At 46.4% G+C, this 20,751-nt stretch overlaps 1 protein-coding gene across 1 annotated transcript in view; it reads left to right on the top strand.

Moving 5' to 3' along the window:
* NCF1 (neutrophil cytosolic factor 1) overlaps positions 1 to 20,751 on the top strand; it is a 47,333-nt gene that overhangs the window by 9,711 nt on the left and 16,871 nt on the right. Inside the window, exons 4-8 of the mRNA XM_073670540.1 lie at positions 7,403 to 7,568; positions 9,971 to 10,029; positions 11,603 to 11,725; positions 12,123 to 12,230; positions 15,749 to 15,866. Coding sequence (XP_073526641.1) covers positions 7,403 to 7,568; positions 9,971 to 10,029; positions 11,603 to 11,725; positions 12,123 to 12,230; positions 15,749 to 15,866 — 574 coding nt within the window. The remainder of the gene's footprint in view (positions 1 to 7,402; positions 7,569 to 9,970; positions 10,030 to 11,602; positions 11,726 to 12,122; positions 12,231 to 15,748; positions 15,867 to 20,751) is intronic.

Here is a 20,751-nt window from a genome sequence, read left to right as displayed (position 1 = left end):
ACTGTTCAAACTTACCAGTGGTGAAGATTCCCGCTATCCGTGGAGGTTTCCCGCCATCCGGCGCCATTTTCTACCTTCTTCCCGCCATCCGCGAAGTTTTCCCGCCATCCGGCGCCATCTTCGACCTTCTTCCCGCCATCCGTGGAGTTTTCCCGCCATTGGACGCCATCTTGAGGACGCCGCGCGGGAAGAAGAGGGGCGTGGACTCCGAAAGCGCGCGAGAACTGAAGCCCCGCCTCACGTCCGGACGTTGCGTAAGGTCCTGAAAGGAGCCCAGCAGACGCCGACGTCACAGGAGCGCGACGGAAGGTCCTCAACCCTGACGATCCACTGCGGAGCCGCGGCCTACGGAAGAGGATCATCGCAAGGTAGGCCACGGTCCACTAGGGGGGAGGAAGATGTCGGATACGGAGGAGAGCTTCACTGCCTCAACCCCTGCCAGCGCTACCGCTGCTGCAGTTATGCCCTTCACCATGCCCTATATCCCGGGAGCAGCTTGGCTACCCCAGTACTCAGGGGAGTCACATACCCTGCATGACTTTAGAGAAAAGCTGGATAGCCTCTTCCAGGTGTACCCCCTCACAGAAGAGCAAAAAGTGAGCATCCTGGTGGCCCAACTAACAGGGGCAGCCAAAAGGGAAGTAAAATCCTGGCCACCTGGGAGGAAGACTGTCGCAGGGATACTAACCCGGCTGAAGGACACCTTTGATACCCGCACCTCAGCCGAGATTAAGCTTAGATTCTACGGGTGCAAGCAGCGAGCGCATGAGAGTATAAGGGACTATGCACTAAACCTACAAGAGGCCCTGAGGGCCATAAAGCAGACCGACCCTGATGGGGTGGGAAACGAGGACAGGCTGTTGACTGAACAATTTATAGAGGGTTTATATTGCAATGCCCACCGAACCCAGTTGCGGGCAATGGCCTTACAGGATCCCCATCTGGACTTTGCACAGTTCAAGGACAGAGCCATCCGGGTGCTCCGAGAACCGGCACCAGGTGGCGTTGTGACCCACAGACGCCCCACTACCACTTACTACCAGGAGGCGGCGCCCTTGTCAGCAGGGCCTGTGGGAGCTGATGCGCAGGCTTTGGACAATGACCCGGCTCCAGACCTACACCATCAGGTCCAAGAGCTAGCTAAGAGCGTTGCTGCGCTAACCCGAACTGTGCAGTCTTTACAGGTTTCCACCCCAGGGAAGATCCAGCTGGCATCCGGACCGGAGGACATCCCGTGGCGTCGACCAAGGAGGACCCCACCGGCCAGAGGAAGACCCAGTGACCGATACAGTGAGGACGGACGACCCATCTGCCGCCGCTGCAATCAACCCGGACATATGGCAAGGTACTGTTCTTTAAACGGGCACAACCTGGGGTAGAGGGCCAACCCCCAGGAAAAAGATCACCAGGCCCATCGAACTGGCGCGACAGATATGTGGGAGGACGTCCAGTCTTGCCTGTGGTACTGGATGGCATTCCCATGAGTGCCCTACTGGACACCGGGTCACAGGTCACCACCATCCCGTACGTGCTCTTCAAGCAGTACTGGAATGACTCGGATATTACCCGCTACCCCGACGACGACTTGAGTATCATCGCCAGCAATGGTCAGCCCGTGCCACAGATCGGATTTAAAGAGGTGACCATCAAAATTGGTAGAGTCGAACTGGCCGCACAGGGACTGATCATTGTAGATATTGATAAACATGAGAGTCACCCAAAAATAACTCTAGGAACTAATGTAATTGAAAATGGTCTTGCAGAGGTGATTTTCCTTTTACAGCAGGTTGCCAAGAATGCCAGCTCCGGCGAGCAGCGGGTGCTCCAGAAAGAGATCCGGGCACTGATGCAACGGCAACAAGTGGAACTCTCCGGCGGTGAGATTGGTAGCGTAAGAATGTGTGACCCTTTTCCTATTGCCATGCCCCCAAAAAGTGAAATGATGATTTGGTGCCGGGCAGCTATTGGTCTGAGAGGTAGAGATTACCAGGCAATGGAAGAACCAGTTTACTCAGACAGTAGGCCCACCATTTTGACAGCACGGGGGGTCGTCAATGTACGCCATGGGAGGGTGCCCGTTCGCATAATAAATATCGGGGAGAGGGAAGTGTACCTGCCCCGGTATGCCACGCTAGCCAAATTATATATCACTAATCAAAATTCTATACAATCTGTGGAACCCTTGCCTCCATCTCACCCGGAGGAAGGTAACGGCTCTAAGAAAGACATGGAGGACTGGTGTCAGCAACTACATCTGGGTACTGACTCCACTCCCTCACATCAGAAACAAGGAGTCTATCGGGTGGTTCAAGAGTATGAGAGAGTGTTTAGTAAACACCCGTTAGACTTCGGGCGAGTCAAGGGGGTAGAACATCGCATCCCCACGGGAGATCATCCTCCCATAAAAGAGAGGTATCGACCCGTACCCCCTGCACATTACCAACACGCCAAGGGGATGCTTAGAGACATGAAGGAGGCTGGGGTAATCCGGGATAGTTGTAGCCCCTGGGCAGCCCCATTAGTTTTAGTCAAAAAGAAAGACAACACCATGAGGATGTGTGTAGATTACCGGAAAATCAACCGTATCACACACAAGGATGCGTACCCCTTACCAAGGATAGAGGAGTCATTGGCTGCTTTAAGATCTGCTAACTTCTTCTCTACCTTGGATCTCACTAGCGGGTACTGGCAGGTTCCTGTAGCAGAGGCGGACCGGGAGAAGACCGCATTCACCACCCCGATGGGACTTAGCGAGTTCACCTGCATGCCGTTCGGACTCTGCAACGCACCAGGAACCTTCCAACGCCTAATGGAGTGTTGTCTGGGCCACAGAAACTTCGAGACGGTCCTGTTGTACCTGGACGATGTCATCGTATATTCCAAGACGTATGAGGACCACCTGAAACACCTGGCGGAAGTGTTCGAGGCTCTGGCGAGTTACGGCCTAAAGGTGAAACCCTCCAAGTGTCACCTCCTGAAACCAAAGGTGCAGTACCTGGGACACGTAGTGAGCGCTGACGGAGTGGCTCCCGACCCTGATAAAATCACCGCAATTAAGGAATGGCCAAGCCCCTCCAGCGTAAAGGAAGTGCGGCAGTTCCTCGGGTTGGTAGGCTACTACCGAAGGTTTATTCCCGGTTTCACCAAAAAGGCAGCACCTATGCAGGACCTCCTGATAGGCCAGTCCCGGAAGGCCAAGAACCAGAAGCCGCCCTTCAAATGGGAAGAGCTGGAAGAAGAGTCCTTCCGCCAGCTGAAGATGGCCCTCACGGGGGACGAAATCCTGGCGTACCCGGATTATAGCCAGCCCTTTATCCTCTACACCGACGCCAGTAACATCGGGCTAGGAGCCGTACTGTCCCAGATCCAGCAGGGGAAGGAACGAGTAATCGCCTACGCCAGCCGAAAACTGCGACCCACCGAAAGGAACCCCGAGAATTACAGCTCATTTAAGTTAGAGTTCCTGGCCGTAGTATGGGCAATCACTGAGCGCTTTAAGCATTACCTCGCTTCTTCCCGGTTCACCGTGTACACGGATAACAACCCGCTGACACACCTGGACACGGCAAGACTCGGTGCCCTGGAGCAGAGGTGGATGGCCCGTCTGTCCAACTACGAGTTCACAATTAAATACCGGGCAGGACGCTCCAATACCAACGCGGACGCCCTGTCCAGGATGCCCAACCTGCCGGACGGAGGAGAAGATCCGGAGGGACTGGAAGAAGTTGAACTCCCTGCGTTCCACCGTCATGGGACTATTCAGTATTCCCACCGGGTAAGGAGTAAGCAGGCTGCTACGTTGAACCCCTTACCCCACTACAACTGGGCGGAAACGCAAGACAGCGACCCTGCCGTCCGACTGGTGAAGGAGATGCTGACTCGGCCGGAGGCTCGCCTTGAACCAGACGCTCCGGAGGAAGCCAAACAACTGTGGGCAGAGAAGAGTCGACTGTTCCTTTACAAAGGGAAGTTGTGCCGCAGAATGGTTAACTCCCGGACGCATGAATTACTCTGGCAAGTAGTGGTGCCACGAAGAGACGCAGCCATGGTGATGGAGGCATACCACGACGGAGCTGGACACTTTGGGTGGAAAAAGCTGGAGTTCCTGCTGCGCGAGCGGTTCCACTGGGTAGGCATGAGGGGAACCATCGAGAAGTGGTGCAGAGATTGTGGCCCGTGCAACCTGAGAAGGAAGGACCGAGCCAGCCAGAAGACTCCCCTGCAGTCCATCGTCACCCGGCAACCGTTGGAACTGGTAGCCTTGGATCATGTAAAACTGACCCCAAGCAGAAGTGGCTACGTCTACGCGTTAACCATCGTGGATCATTACTCCCGGTTCTTGGTTGTCGTCCCCGTCAAGGACTTAACGGCTCAAACAGCAGCTAGAGCCTTCCAGCAGCACTTCTGCCGTCCACACGGGTACCCGGACCAAGTGCTGACGGACCAGGGACCTGCCTTTGAAGCGGAGGTCTTTCAGGAATTCTGCAATCTGTATGGCTGCCGGAAGATAAGGACGACACCCTACCATCCGCAGACTAATGGACTTTGTGAAAAAATGAACCAGGTGGTAATGGATCTTCTAAAAACGTTGCCCCTGGAAGAACGCAGTCTGTGGCCTGAAAAGTTGCCCGATCTGGTGGACCTATACAACCACATCCCGGTAGGTTCCACCAACTGTACCCCGGCTTACCTAATGAGGGCAAGACCTGGTAAGTTACCTGTTGACCTGGAAATGGGAGTCCTGACCCCCGAGGACACTTCACCAGAAACAGACTGGGACACAGAGAGGCAGCAGCAGTACCGGAGAGTACAGGAGAGCGTGGAGCGAAGTCTCTGTCAGGCTAGGGAAAGACAAGAGAAAACTTACAACCAGTATGCTCCCGCTGTTCCCCTGGTACCCGGAGAGCAGGTCTTGAAGAGGAAGAGACGGCTCCACAAGTTGGACGACCAGTGGGAGAAGGACCCGTACACCGTACTGCCCTCAAGCCACGAGAACCCGAAGGTCTGTACCATCAGTAAAGACGGAGGGGAAACCACAGCCATTGTATCCCGGGACCACCTGAAGAAGTGTCCCGAACAACTGAGGAACCCTGAAGAGGAACAAGAAGACCATCGACCCGTGGAAGAAAGGGAAGATATGGTTAGTACCGTGCTCGGGGACTTCCCTCAGTCTTGGACTCAAGTCAATGGTGCAGTTGTGGTACCCGTACTCACCTTCCTCCAACCATCATCCCAAGAACCTACGGAGCAACGGGTAGAGCTGGAAGAACAGCCGGTCCAGGAGGCAGAAGACTCCACACAAGCAGAACAGGAGAATCAACCCTCTGCTTATAGTGAGCCTGCCGTACCCCTAGTGAGACAAAGAGCCGGTAGACAGCTGCCCAGTTTACCCTTGACAGCTCCTACACCCTGTAGTTCAGGGCCAGACAGTCAGCTCCGTAGGTCCACTCGGGCCACTAGAGGCCAGTTACCCGCACGCTGGAGAATTTAAAGTGTATAAATTGTTTTATTTATGTTTTTCTGTGTCTTGTTGCTTGTGTATAATTTTGTGTTTCTAGTTATTTTTAGGAATCCTTGGTGGATTTACCGGGAATCCTTGTACATAGTTGGAGCGTAACCCAGGATGGACTAGAGACTGTTAAGGACTCGGGGTAGGACAGACCCCTACCTGGTTACGTCTCCCTGTGTTGGTGAAATGGACACCTTGCTCTCTTCAGAGACTGCACCCGGTTGCGGACACGCCGTAACCATCTTTATATGTTTTCTTATTGTATTATTAATGTTTTTGCCTTGTTATGTTTTTCTAAATGTGTTTAGTCCCGGAGTACTAAATTTCACTAGGGGGGAATGTGGCACCCCAGGGGTCTGGTTTTCCACAGTAATGTAATGTTATGTCTGAGAGCAGGTGGGAGGTCCTTTGGTCAGGGATCCTGTGCATGCCACACCTCCTGCCCAGTCTTGGGAGGGGAAGAACTTCCCCTGTATAAACCCGGGGCTGAGGCAGGGTGAGTCAGACAAGTGGAGTAGAGACAAGAAGCAGCATAGGAAACAGCAGAGTTACAAGGAGTCAGGGGCTGGCAGCTGCAGAGCTCGCCCTGACTAAGAAGACTTCTTTCCGGACCCGGAGTCCGAGGCTGTGGGGACTAACTCCTACCCAGCAGCAGAATCCGTCAGGCAGGGGATTTCAGGTCCTCTGGCCCAGAAGCCCGAAGGCACGGTCACACGCGTGGGACCAGCACCGCCATCGTGGAGCGGAAGCCATTAGAAGGCCCCGAGTCACCGGCCATACGGGTGAGCACCACACGGTACACTCAGGGACGTGGGCTACTTACATCAGCTTCTAGCAAGGTAGCCAGAAGAGTACAGTCAGATTGGGAGGCCTACAACTACGCCTGGCCAGGGGAGATCCCATCTGCTCAAGGACTGACCAGGCCCCGTTCGCTAGCAAGTACTCCGGGAGGGTCTATCGTTGTTACCAGTAAAGACCCTGAACTACACCGTACCGTCTCTGAGTGGTTCCTGCTACCCCCATCATCCACGTCGGCTGCCCTGAGACCATACCCCTCCCGTTGGGGGTTATACTATCACGCTGCATAATCCTACCATCGGCCTCAGCGGTCTGCCCCGCAGCAGCAGCTCCCTGGCTGCACTCAACGGGTGGCGTAGTCATCAACTATTTACTACTAGTAGACTGCCGTCCAGTTTGACTCCCTGGGCACGGACCGGGTCACCGCTACGAGACTACAACCCTCCACGGATCCGGCTCCGGGTAAGCCCCCGCGTGCGCACCGCAGCGCGACACAGGCCCAGGGGCGCGTCACAGTATTAAATCAGAGATCCCACTAACCATAAAGTGATGCCATCCCTTATTAGGATGGGAAAATGCCTTTACTTTGTGTAATACTTTCACACATCCTGGTTCCTCCATTTACCATAACCCTGTATTCTAACTCTAGACACATTTACATAGTAAGCGCAAAAACGAGAACTGAAACATTTACCTAAACCATCTGTCATATTTTTATCTCTATAACTTTGTTTGTCAGAGAGTTAAAAGGAGTTTCCAGAGTGTTAAAGTAAACCAGTAACAGACAACAATATAACAGGCTGTTACTTCTCTTGTGCCCAGTAAGTCTGAGGCCACGTGCACACATTAATATTTTGTTGAGTCTTTTACCTCAGTATTTGTAGCCAAAACCAGTCAGAGGAAAAGTATAATAGAAACACGTCATCACTTCCGTATTTATCACCCACTCCTGGTTTTGGCTACAAATACTGAGGTAAAAAACTCACCAAATACTCAACGTGTGCACGTGGCCTAGTTCTTAGTATAACTAACTAATGTTGGGGAGTATTAACTGGACCATTACATCTAACATTTGATCAAAATGTTTATTGTCAGCACCAAAATGGTTTGATGGCCTGAGATCCACAGAGAACCGACAAGTTACCCTGGCAGATTATTGCTCATCTCTACTCAATCTACCACCTAAAATATCTCGTTGCCCTCATATCCTCACCTTTTTCAAGGTCAGACCTGATGATGTGAACCCCACAGCAAGCACCAAGTACGTATCATTTCTACACTAAGGTTTCTTACATGTTTGTTAGCTTCCAAAACCAATATTTATTTACTGTTTACAACAAGTACCATGTATCTCATTAATTTCCCTTTTCTATAAAAAGCTGGTATTTTATTTACTATATGAATTAAAGCATAATAAGGTGATGTTCACACACCTCGTTTTTGCAGGGTTTTTTTCTGCAGAAAAGAAGCTCCGTTTTACAGTCCCAGAAACAGCTTTGAGATTTCAGAAATCTTATGCATGTTTTTTTTTTCTGACTGAATTTGAGAACTGCAGCGTTTTTTAATTCTGCAGCATGATAAATCTTTCAGCGGTTTTTGCTGCATTTTTGGTGACTAAAACTTCATGTACTGTAGACAAATCACACATGTAATCCACACTAGAAACAAAAATGCTGCGTGTAAACATAGCCTAATATTCAGTGTAAAGAGAGGCAGTTTATATATTTTATACAGCCTCGAGGGCTTGAGAAAGATCCACAATCTTGGACCGAAACATTGCCATATGGGCTATTAAATCTTATCACTTCATTCTATTCTGTGTGCTGCCTCCATATTTTTGCATGGATACTTAAAGGACTGGAATGTACCTGGGGGGCTTTTTTGCACCAACATACTTTTTGTGCTGTTTCCTATTTTTGTTAATATATATATATATATATATATATATATATATATATATATATATACACAGTACAGACCAAAGGTTTGGACACACCTCATTTAAAGATTTTTCTGTATTTTCATGACTATGAAAATTGTACATTCACACTGAAGGCATCAAAACTATGAATTAACACATGTGGAATTATATACTTAACAAAAAAGTGTGAAACAACTGAAAATATGTCTTATATTCTAGGTTCTTCAAAGTAGCCACCTTTTGCTTTGATGACTGCTTTGCACACTCTTGGCATTCTCTTGATGAGCTTCAAGAGGTAGTCACCGGAAATGGTTTTCACTTCACAGGTGTGCCCTGTCAAGTTTAATAAGTGGGATTTCTTGCCTTATAAATGGGGTTGGGACCATCAGTTGTGTTGTGAAGAAGTCAGGTGGATACACAGTTGATAGTCCTACTGAATAGACTGTTAGAATTGGTATTATGGCAAGAAAAAAGCAGGTAAGTAAAGAAAAACGAATGGCCATCATTGCTTTAAGAAATGAATGTCAGTCAGTCCGAAAAATTGGGAAAACTTTGAAAGTGTCCCAAAGTGCAGTTGCAAAAACCATCAAGCACTACAAAGAAACTGTCTCACATGAGGACCGCCCCAGGAAAGGAAGACCAAGAGTCACCTCTGCTTCTGAGGATAAGTTCATCCGAGTCACCAGCCTCAGAAATCGCAGGTTAACAGCAGCTCAGATTAGAGACCAGGTCAATGCCACACAGAGTTCTAGCAGCAGACACATCTCTTCAACAACTGTTAAGAGGAGACTTTGTGCAGCAGGCCTTCATGGTAAAATAGCAGCTAGGAAACCACTGCTAAGGACAGACAACAAGCAGAAGAGACTTGTTTGGGCTAAAGAACACAAGGAATGGGCATTAGACCAGTGGAAATCTGTGCTTTGGTCTGATGAGTCCAAATTTGAGATCTTTGGTTCCGACCACCGTGTCTTTGTGCGACGCAGAAAAGGTGAATGGATGGACTCTACATGCCTGGTTCTCACCGTGAAGCATTGAGGAGGAGGTGTGATGGTGTGGGGGTGCTTTGCGGGTGACATTGTTGGGGATTTATTCAAAATTGAAGGCATACTGAACCAGCATGGCTACCACAGCATCTTGCAGCGGCATGCTATTCCATCCGGTTTGCGTTTAGTTGGACAATCATTTATTTTTCAACAGGACAATGACCCCAAACACACCTCCAGGCTGTGTAAGGGCTATTTGACCAAGATGGAGAGTGATGGGGTGCTACGCCAGATGACCTGGCCTCCACAGTCACCAGACCTGAACCCAATCGAGATGGTTTGGGGTGAGCTGGACCGCACAGTGAAGGCAAAAGGGCCAACAAGTGCTAAGCATCTCTGGGAACTCCTTCAAGATTGTTGGAAGACCATTTCCGGTTACTACCTGTTGAAGCTCATCAAGAGAATGCCAAGAGTGTGCAAAGCAGTCATCAAAGCAAAAGGTGGCTACTTTGAAGAACCTAGAATATAAGACATATTTTCAGTTGTTTCACACTTTTTTGTTAAGTATATAATTCCACATGTGTTAATTCATAGTTTTGATGCCTTCAGTGTGAATGTACAATTTTCATAGTCATGAAAATACAGAAAAATCTTTAAATGAGAAGGTATATCCAAACTTTTGGTCTGTACTGTATATGTATATATATCTCAATTTGTATCTATATTTTCAGTATATGTTTATATTTGCTTTATTGTCAGTGGTCGTAAGCCTGAAACCTTCTTGTTGAAGACAGATGACACCAAGAAAAATGTGTCTGGTAGGAAATATAATACTACTTCAACATTATGGAAAAATGAGACAAACAACATATCTTTTTTCACTCCATGGCTTTATATCATATTTTATACATAGACTGTCTTTTATGTCCGGTGTTGCATAAATCCTATGGGTTATGCTAAAGATTTGGTTGGTGTTTTTCTAAGGCTATGTGCCCACAATGCAAAAATGCTCCGGATTTTTCCTGAGCGTTTCTGCATCTCCTCTGGCAGAAAAAACGGGTTGACAAGCGCTTTCCAAGCGATTTTAGCATCACTTGGAAAGTGCTTGACAACTTGGTCACACTATATAAATCCATGCAAAAGCCATGGATTTATATAGTGTGACCTGAGAGAATGTCTAAAAATTAAAAATAAATCTATACTTACCTTCCGATGGCCCCCGGAGTCTTGCTTCACTCGGTGCTGACTGCCGGCAGATCGCGGTACACTGCACTGAAGGACCTGCCGACGTCAGCGTCGCGTGACCCGTCACATGACTATGACATCAGCACAGGTCCTTCAGTCCATCGCGATTTGCCGGCATGAGAGGAGGAGCGCACCAGGGGCTGCCAGAAGGTAAGTATCATATTTATTTTATTCTTTTTTTCACAATCTTTATGGTACCCGGGTCCGGAGGAGAGTCTCCTGTCCTCTAGACCTGGGTACCATCCGCACATTGGAATGCGTGGATTGCGCATCTACATATACAGTGATGCGTAATCCATGCGATCTAATGCAAGTCAATGGCGGCGAAAACGCAGCACTTCCGCAAAATAATTGGTAGTGCTGCGTTTTTTTTCACAATGATAATCCGCAGCGGAAATTTCCGCAGCATGTGCACAGCACATGCAGATTATCATTGGGGAACATGGCAGGCCTTCTACCATGCATTTTTTAAGCGTTTTTGCCGCTGCGGAAACGCTTAGAAAACGCATCGTGGGCACACAGCCTTACAGTATAAAAGGGAAGTAAACAGCTTATTATTTGTCATGGACTTTGGTACAACTGTACACCTCCAGCGTTCTTGGAGTTTTCATTTCCTGGCAAGTTCTGAAAGTTACTACGGTCCCTGTTTGTGAGTTTTTGATGCAGATTTTCTGCCCCATTTCTGCACCCATTAAGTTAAATAGGTCACTTGCATTTTTTCGAAAGTACACAGCATAAAAAAACTCACCAAAAACTCATCATGGGAACCTAGCATTACAGAGATGACACATTTGCTTAGGGAACAATACAATGATGAAAGCTTGGCCTGCAATAACCGTATAGCAATTCCTATACAGGCGAGGTTCCAATATTTTGCAGTTGCCTCATCAACAGTACCGCCCAATTTCCTGTGTGAGTCTTTTGCTTTTATGTATTAACTTTTGTCAGAAGACAAGAAGTCCAGCAACACTGGACATACGAGTCACAATATTAATAAAAACAAAAAAAAGAGTTAAAAAAATACATAAAAACACGTAAAGAGATACTTAAAAAACTGCATTCTCTGTGACATTATTTCACAGAAATCATAAAAAATGTATATTTTTTGTTTTAGAATTAATAACACAATTTGTATTATTGCCGCAGACATAACTGGTCCTATTATTCTGCAAACATATCGAGCCATTGCAGACTATGAAAAGAACTCCAAGACTGAGCTGTCTGTAAATGCAGATGACGTTGTCGATGTGGTGGAGAAAAAGGAGAATGGTAATTTAATAATGTAATAAATTAATAATTGGGGAAGTAGGGTTCCTCTGATAATAGCCAATACAATTTTGCACAAGAACGGGATATAAAGTGACATATCCTGCATAATAAAGATTAATAATCACATTACTAGATGATGCCAATGCCAAACGCAAATGAGCTTGGGGAGAAATGGAGTAACATGATCTCTGCGCCCGTAACACACAGGTCCACATGAGTTCCTGACCTAGTGCAAAGTATATTACTCATTAAGCGTTTAGTAATTTTTGTGACAGAATAAGGATATGTATCTTGTAAATAACAGTATATACCAAATAGATCTAACAGAATAGAACACAATATGTAATATCATGATTTTACCAAACTGATAATATATTTAATATTTCCTCTATAACAGGTTGGTGGTTCTGTCAAATGAAGAACAAGCGAGGATGGGTTCCAGCTGCTTATCTTGAACCACTTGATGGCCCTGATGAGTCTGAAGAACAAGAGCCGAACTATGAAGGTGATACAGCATTTTATAAACAATGGCATAAACTAGAAAAAAAGCTACGTGCATTTTAACCCCTTCACCCCGAGCCATTTTCCATTTTTCCTTCCCCTTCTTACAAGAACCATAACTTTTTTATTTTTCAGTCAACATAGTCATATGAGGCTTGTTTTTTGCGGTACAAGTTGTACTTTTGAATGACACCATTAATTTTACCATATAGTGTACTGGAAAATGGGGGAAAAAAATCCAAATGCGGCGAAATTGCAAAAAAAAGTGCAATTCCGCAATTGTTTTTTGAGCTGTTTATTTATCATGTTCACTATATGGTAACACTGACCTGGCAATATGATCCTCCAGGTAAGTAGGAGTACACAGATACTAAAGATGTAAAGTTGTTTTTTTTATTTAAGTGGTGAAAAAAAATTCGGAAATTTGCTAGAAAAATTTTTTTGCTTTTGTCGCCATTTTCCGAGACTCGCAACGTTTTCATTTTTCGGCATATGGAGCTGGGTGAGGACTCATTTTTTTAGCTGATGTTTTTATTGATACCCTTTTGAGGTAGATATGATGTTTTAATTGGCTCTTATTGCATTTTATTGTAATGTAGCAGCGGTCAAAAAAACGCAATTCTGGGGTTTCGATTTTTTTCTCTTTACGCTGTTTATCGATCCGATTTATTTAAAATTTTGATAGCTCAGATATTTCTGAATGAGGCGATACCAAACGTGTATTTTTGTAATTGTTTTATTTTTAATGGGGCAAAATTTGGGGTGATTTGAACTTTTGTGGGTTTTTTTTTCATATTTTGAAACTTTTTTTTAACTTTTTACTTTATTTAATAGTCTCCTTAAGAGACTTGAAGCTGCAATCATCTGATCGATTGTGTTATAATAGCAGTGCTGAAACACTGCTATGTATAGCAGAAATCATAATCTCCTATGAATGTCATCCCATGGACACCGTGCACAGGCAGATCATAATGACACAACATCACATAGTATACACTAAGACTATGCATTAAATATCACGGGGTAGAAGCTCTATGTCACTGATCTGGCACTGGCTGCCATTGGATATAAGCAACAGAAATGTGATGAGACTCCACTACAAAGACAGAGGCATCTTGGGAAATGTAGTCTGCATTAGGGGAACCATATCATAGAGGAAGAAGGAATCAAGATATCAGACAACTCAGAAATTTAACTTCAGCTAAAACAGATAATACACAAGACATAAACAAAACAAATACAATATTCACTAATAATAGCCTATGCTGCACTATATAACAAAAATGGGACTACTTCTATCACTTTAAGCATTTAGGCCACTCTAGCTTTAAAAATTAATTCTAAACTTGATTTTGTGAAAAGCTGAAAATGTAGTGTAGTAGGATGTCACAGTTCACGGGTCATTCCTGTGACACAACATAGTATAACTCAGTGATGGCATGGAGATAACTCCCTTTCAGACACTATTATTGTTTGTTCTGGCTCTATATGTGGCGCCCCTGAGGGTTCGGTCGCCACAGAGGTACTGCACCTCACCCAGAGGTGTGGTGTCTCCTTCTCTCAGGTAAGGAGGGAGTGCTGCCCGGAACCCCAACACCTGCATACAACACTACACTGCTCCAGGCCGGCTGGAAGGGAAACATGCATGTGTGCAGCTGCTGAGCCCTGTCCCTGGCTGGAGTGGGGGGAACCCAAAGGTAGGGGGAATCAGTAGTGGGTGTGGGTGGAGGAAGCAGTTTAGGGGAGCACTATAAAGTGAGATATATAAAGGGAAGCCATATTAGGGTGGCAGAAGAGTAAGTGGGAGAAGTCAGTCAGGGAGCAGAGTCTCTGTAGGAGCTCTGCTCCACAAGGAGGGCCCAGTCCTAGAGGCCCAAATGGGGAGCAGAGGAGTAGGCTCCGATCTACAGAAGGGATCCTAGGGGGTACGGCTAGTGCGGGACGGCACCCGTACGCCCCGCATCTGTCAGAAGACAGAGGGATCGTAGGCCGCAAGAAGGGGACCGGCCCCTGGTCCAGCCATGTTACTCTAAGTCTCGACTGGGAAAACCGGAGGCTTCTGGCTTATATCGTCAGTTGCTGAAGCCTCATTCTAACCCCCGTGAGGGTCAAGCAGGTCCGGGAACTCCAACAAGACAGAAGGGAGTTCAGAGCACCCGAGCGGGATTGAGAGTGGGAAGCGCAGGGCAGGAGGGAGAAAGACCCAGCGTGAAGACGGTCTAGCTAGGAACACAAGAAAGTGGGGTTATGTCAGGTACTCCTAATCTGCCTGAGGAAGTGCTGATCCCCTGCCTGGTGAACGCAGCGTGACGTGGGAGGCTGACACCTGTACAGTGCACCAGTGGAACTGTCATAAGAACTGAGTAAAAACTCGGATGACTGCACCGCACTGCCTCCGTCCCTTATTTCATCTGCGCCATCTCTCCCTCCCGGCACTACAACGCCCAGCGCAACCTACACGTCTACCACTGCCCTGGAGCTAGCTCTACCTGTGGAGAGCCACACCATCCCTGCTGCCGTAATACTAGCTCCAGAGGACTGCTCCGCAGCGGCGGCATCCTTTAGCCGCAATCCACAGGTGGCGTCACGAACACTTTCCAAATCCTCTATAAATAATATAACATCGCCCATTTGATTGACCGCCCTGGGTCACGGGCCGGGCCAGCCACCGTGATATCCCCCAGCAACCAGAGGCCCGGCTGCCGAGTACCCCACGCCCCTGGGGGCGCGTCATATACAGTCAAAATTTTGTTCTTTCGTCTGGAACTAGACATGATTGCAGTCAGGAGCTGATAAGAGGTAGAGCGTTCATTCTGTCAGCCTATTAGCACTCTGCAATGAGATGACAGTGCGCTGACAGGTATAAGCATCTACTGTTAGGCTATGTTCACACATTGCGTTTTTTCTTTTCTTTTTTTTCTGCACCAAAACCTGATCTCTTGCCAGGAAGCTTTGTTTAGGATTTTGCTTGTTTTTTTGCTGCGTTTTTGGTGCATTTTTTTGCTGCGTTTTTTCACTGTCCTTTTGTCTCTTTATGCATATACATAAAGTTCAGTAAAAAACAAAAAATCTCATTCTATTTCATCAGGTTTTGACACAAAAATCACTGAAAAAAACTGACACTAGCATTTTTGGTTAGTTTTTTAAGCGTTTTTTCATAACCAATTACTTCCAATGGGTGAAAAATGCTGAAAAAAACACTGAAATAAGTGACATGCTTTATTCTCCAAAAAAACATGCAAAGCACCAAATACTAATGAAACAAAAACCAAGGAGTGTGCATGAGATTTCTGGAATCTCATAGACTTTGCTGGTACTGTAAAACGCTGCAGGAAATTAGCATAAAAAAAAGCATAAAAAAAATGGTGAAAAAAGCAATGTGTGAACATAGCCTAACACTAACATGTGATAATGCTAGTGGTTGCTTGTCATTGTTATTCTCATTTGTAGGAGATGATAATATATGTACTATACCAGGACTTTTCAGAACTTTCATGTTTATTGGACCGTGTGTGCATACAGGTGAACTGCATGTCTCGACCAGAGATTATTCAGGAGATTTAGAAGATGAATTATCCATGAAAGAAGGAGAAACTGCTGAAGTCATCCACAAGCTTCTTGATGGTTGGTGGGTTGTAAGGTATGTATAAATCTCTGGTAAAAATTAATATAATCAAATTAGTAGCAATGATCTAGAAATTAGTAAATATAAGGCTTTGTGCCCACGATGCAGAAATGAAGCAGAAAATTTCTGCATCATTTCTGCATCTCCCTGGCAGAAAAAACGCATGCAGATTGTGCATGCGTTTTTCCTGCAGAATACATGCGGATTCACATGCTTTTCCGCATGCAGATTGACAAGCGCTTTCCAGGTGATAGCATCACTTGGAAAGTGCTTGACAACTAGGTCACACTGTATAAATCCATGCAAACAGCATGGATTTATACAGTGTGAACCGTAAAAATGAAAACAAATAAAGCTATACTCACCCCCGAGGCCCCGGCGTGGCTGCAGCGCTCGTTCCTCTCTGCTTCCTGGATGCCGGCATATCACGAGACAGAGTGGTGAAGGGCCTGCGGTCACATGACTGTGACGTCACCGCAGGTCCTCAAGCGATGCCGGCATTCAGAGAGAAGCCTTCGGAAAGGTGAGTATAAACTTTATTTGTTATTTTATTCTTTTTTTACAGGTAGAATGGTACCCAGGTCTGGATGAGAGTCTTCTCTCCTCCAGAACTGGGTACCATCTGTACATAGAGACGCATAGAAGCCGCTTGTACAAATGTACAGTCGCGGTTTCTATGCGTCTCAATGCAAGTCAATGGCGGGAGTTCCGCTGCGCTTCCGCAAAATTAAATGACATGCTGCGGATTTTTGTACGCAGCATAAACGCTGCGGAAAAATCCGCAGCATGTGCATAGAACATGCGGAATCCCCTTGGGGACCATGGGGTGCGGATTACCTAGTGTTTCACAAGCATTTATGCTGCGGAAATTCCGCAGCATAAACGCTTGAAAAACGCTATGTGGGCACCCAGCCTAAATCATTTTACTTTTGTAAAGTGTTTTACCTTGCATTTTATTTTTTTACATTTTTCTTTCAAATTATTTTTTAAAGAGTTTTACCTTGCATCGTTCCAACAGCAGCAGGGCAATAAGGTTTATCATTTGTTTTCTTTAGCTGCATCTTCCCTATCCCGCTCCGTACCCAGCGGTCACTTGACTCCATCAGCAATTGTTATGTATTGCTCAGTTGACATCACTTTGTGGGGTGAGGTTTGGGAGCAGGATCAGCTTTGGTAGAGGATTAAAGGGGTATGCCCATCTCCAAGATCCTATCCCAATATGTAGTAGGTGTAATAATAATAATAATAGCAAATACTTCCAATTAGAAATGTAGTATAGTATTTTTGATTCGCTATACCACTTACCTCATGTGCAGGCAATACAGGACCTTAGGTATCCATGGTTACGACCACTAGCAGCTAGTTAACTGTCACTTTATCAGTGGACGTAACCATGGATACCTAAGGTCCTGCAATTCATGCACATGAGGAAAGAGACCTAGCCAATCAAAAAATACTATAAAACATTTCTAATTGTAGGTATTTGCTAATATTATTATTATTACACCTACTACATATTGTGATAGGATCTTGGAGATGGGAATACCCCTTTAACTTCATCAACAATTAATTGTGCAAGGCTCCCATACAATTAGACCGTTGGCTGAACCCTACATTATCAGCTGGTTTGGCCCCTTTAAATCAGAGCAGGACCTGAATAAGGGTTATGAGTTATAAGGCGCTTGGCAGAAAAGCACTGGGGAGCTTGCGAAGTATAGTTTTACCAACATACCGTGCTGCCACTGAGATCAGAGCTAAGCTAAACAGGTTGTAGGTTACATAGGAACATTGGGCATAAGAAGGAATCAAGGCAACTAGGCTACAAATACTGAACATATTTGCAGGTAAAAAGATGAACCAGGACAATCACTTTAACTATTAAACAGTGAAAAAGCATTATGTGTCTACTTTATAATTCCAACCCCAATGAAGGGGTTTTCCTTCATTCCTTGTACAGCAATAGTATATTCCTTGGATAGGACATAATTTTATGATTGGTCTGATCTCTACAGATCTTAAAGGCGTTGTCCACCACTAGGACAATCCCTTCTTGATCTGAATGTTTGGCACCGATAAAATAAAAACATTTATACTCTCCTCCCATGCTGGCACAGTTCCAGTGGTGTCGGCACTAGCTTTCCTGGGGCTTTTTTGCAGCTGTTATGATACATGAGCCCTGCGCCAAAGCAGCTCTGGCGTCACTCTCCCCGTCTTCAGACGTATCCATAATCAAGAGTATGTGAGTGGCCAGCCACAGCCCTGACTTCCTCTTCATGTTCGATTTGTCCGAAGTCCCCGGGAACGCGAGTGCTGACACCGCTGCGGTGGAACAGCGCCGTCACGGGAGTTGAGTATAAGGCCACGGCCCCATTATCTGAATTTGGTCAGTATTCGGTCAGTACTTCTTCTCAGGAGTGGGAGCCAAAACCAGGTGAGGAACAATCAGAGAAAAGGTATAATAGAAACAAGTCACCAATTCTGCATTTATCACCCGCTCCTGGTTTTGTCTCCCACTCCTGAGAAAAAATACTGACTGAATACTGACCAAATACTGATAGTGGGGATGTGGCCTAAGTGTTTTTATTTTAGTAGTGGACAACCCTTTTAAGAATGAAGTGAATTCAATGCTTGTTTAGTGCCATAGTGTCCACATACGAAGAGGGTGGTCAGCGAGCCCCATTTAGGCTATGTGCACACAAAGCGATTTTAATGCATTTTTGCGGCATATCTTTGCTGCGAAAACATATTAAAATTGCTTGTAATAGGTCTGCCATTTACTGCAATGCAAATTCGCATGTGCTGTGCACATCATGGGGAAATTTCCGCTGCGAATTCGCATTGCGGTAAAACCCGCAGCAAGACCAATTCTAGTGTGATTTTGCTGCGAAATCACCACCATTGACTTACATTGGATCGCATAAGATCCGCATGACTACATGTAGTCATGCGGATCTTATGCGATTAATGCGCGGATGGTACCCGGGTCTGGAGAAGAGGAGACTCTTCCTTACCTGTAAGTAAAAATAGAGTTAAAATAACCTTATACTCACCTTCCGATGGCCCCCGCTCTGCTCCCGGCGTCGCTGCTGGCACCGTAACGGTAATGTAAAAAGACCTTCCATGATGTCAGCGGTCATGCGACAGGTCACGCGACCGCTGACTTTGGCGGTCGCATGACCTGTCACATGACCGCTGACGTCATGGAAGGTCCTTTTACATTACAGTACCCGCTACGGGGCCCGCAGCGACGCCGGGAGCAGACTGAGGCCACCGGAAAGGTGAGTATAAGGTTATTTTTTATTTTTTACGTTCTAATTCTTTTTTTTTTTTAATTATGTTGGTTACACAATATAAATCCATGCCGGTTGCATGGATTTATATTGTGTGACCAATTTTCAAGCACTTTTGCAAGTGATGCTAAAATCACTTGGAAAAGAACTTGACAAAAGCATGCGAAATCGCATGCTAAAAACGCTTGACACACGCTTGTCCCTGGCAGAAAAAATGCATGTAAACTGCACATGCGTTTTTTCTGCCAGGGAGATGCAGAAACGCTTAGGAAAAATTAGTATTTGATTTTTTTTTTTTAATGTATGGAGGCATGGGGCATTATAAGGGAGGGGGGATGACATCCTGCATGGGGCATTATAAGGGAAGGGGGGGGTGACATCCTGCATGGGGCATCATAAGGGAGGGGGGTGTGTGTGACATCCTGCATGGGGCATTATAAGGCAGGTGCGGGTGTGTGACATCCTGCATGAGGCATTAAAAGGGGGGAAAGTGACATCCTACACGGGACATTATAAGGGGGGGGTGACATCCTGCATGGGACATTATAAGGGAGGGGGGGGCGTGACATCTTGCATGGGGCACTAAAAGGGGGGGGGGAGTGACATCCTGCATGCGGCATTAAAAGGGAGGAAGTGACACCCTGCATTGGGTATTATAAGGGAGGGGGGGTGACATCCTGCATGGGGCATTATAAGGGAGGGGGTGTGTGTGTGACATCCTGCATAGGGCATTAAAAGTGGGGGAAGTGACATCCTGCATGGGGCATTATAAAGGAGGGGGGTGTGTGACATCCTGCATGGGGCATTATAAGGGAGGGGGGTGTGTGTGACATCCTGCATGGGGCATTAAAAGGGGGAGTATCATCCTGCATGGGGCATTAAAAGGGGGGGAGTGACATCCTGCATGGGGCATTAAAAGGGGGGGAGTGACATCCTGCATGGGGCATTATATGGGGGGAGAGGTGACATCCGCATGGGGCATTATAAGGGGGGGGGAGTGACATCCTGCATGGGGCATTATAAGGGGGGAGACATAATGCATGGGGCATTATAAGGGGGGTGACATAATGCATGGGGCATTGTAAGGGGGGTGACATAATGCATGGGGCATTGTAAGGGGGGTGACATCCTGCATGGGGCATTGTAAGGGGGGTGGCATCCTGCATGGGGCATTATATGGGGGGAACAGCCTGCATGGGGCATTATAAGGGGGAAAAGCCTGCATGGAGCATTATGTGGGGGCACAGCCTGCATGGAGCGTTATATGGGGGCCAGTATTCTGTATGGAGCGATTCGCCGGTTTCTGAGCTATTGTGGAATTTACAATAGATATAGCTAATGTAATGTAAGAAGTGAAATCTTCGTCGTTGTACTATATATATATATATATATATATATATATATATATATATATATATATATATATATATATTTCTGCGGTATCTGTGCAACATGAATCGTGGTATGTGTTATAGAGGCCCGCTGAGACTCTTTCGCCCATGGCCCACAAAAATCTGGAGCCAGCTCTGACCTTTACTGTACCAGTTTCTAACCTTGGATGTAAAGGAGCCATGAGTCATATCCTTTATATAGCTGTGCCCCACCTTTCT

This window comes from Phyllobates terribilis, unplaced genomic scaffold, assembly GCF_046119375.1.
Source record: "Phyllobates terribilis strain yellow unplaced genomic scaffold, ASM4611937v1 Scaffold_2__4_contigs__length_985480577, whole genome shotgun sequence".
NCBI lineage: Eukaryota > Metazoa > Chordata > Amphibia > Anura > Dendrobatidae > Phyllobates > Phyllobates terribilis.
The sequence above is the reverse complement of the archived record's forward strand: the minus strand, read 5'-3'. Positions and strand labels throughout refer to the sequence as shown.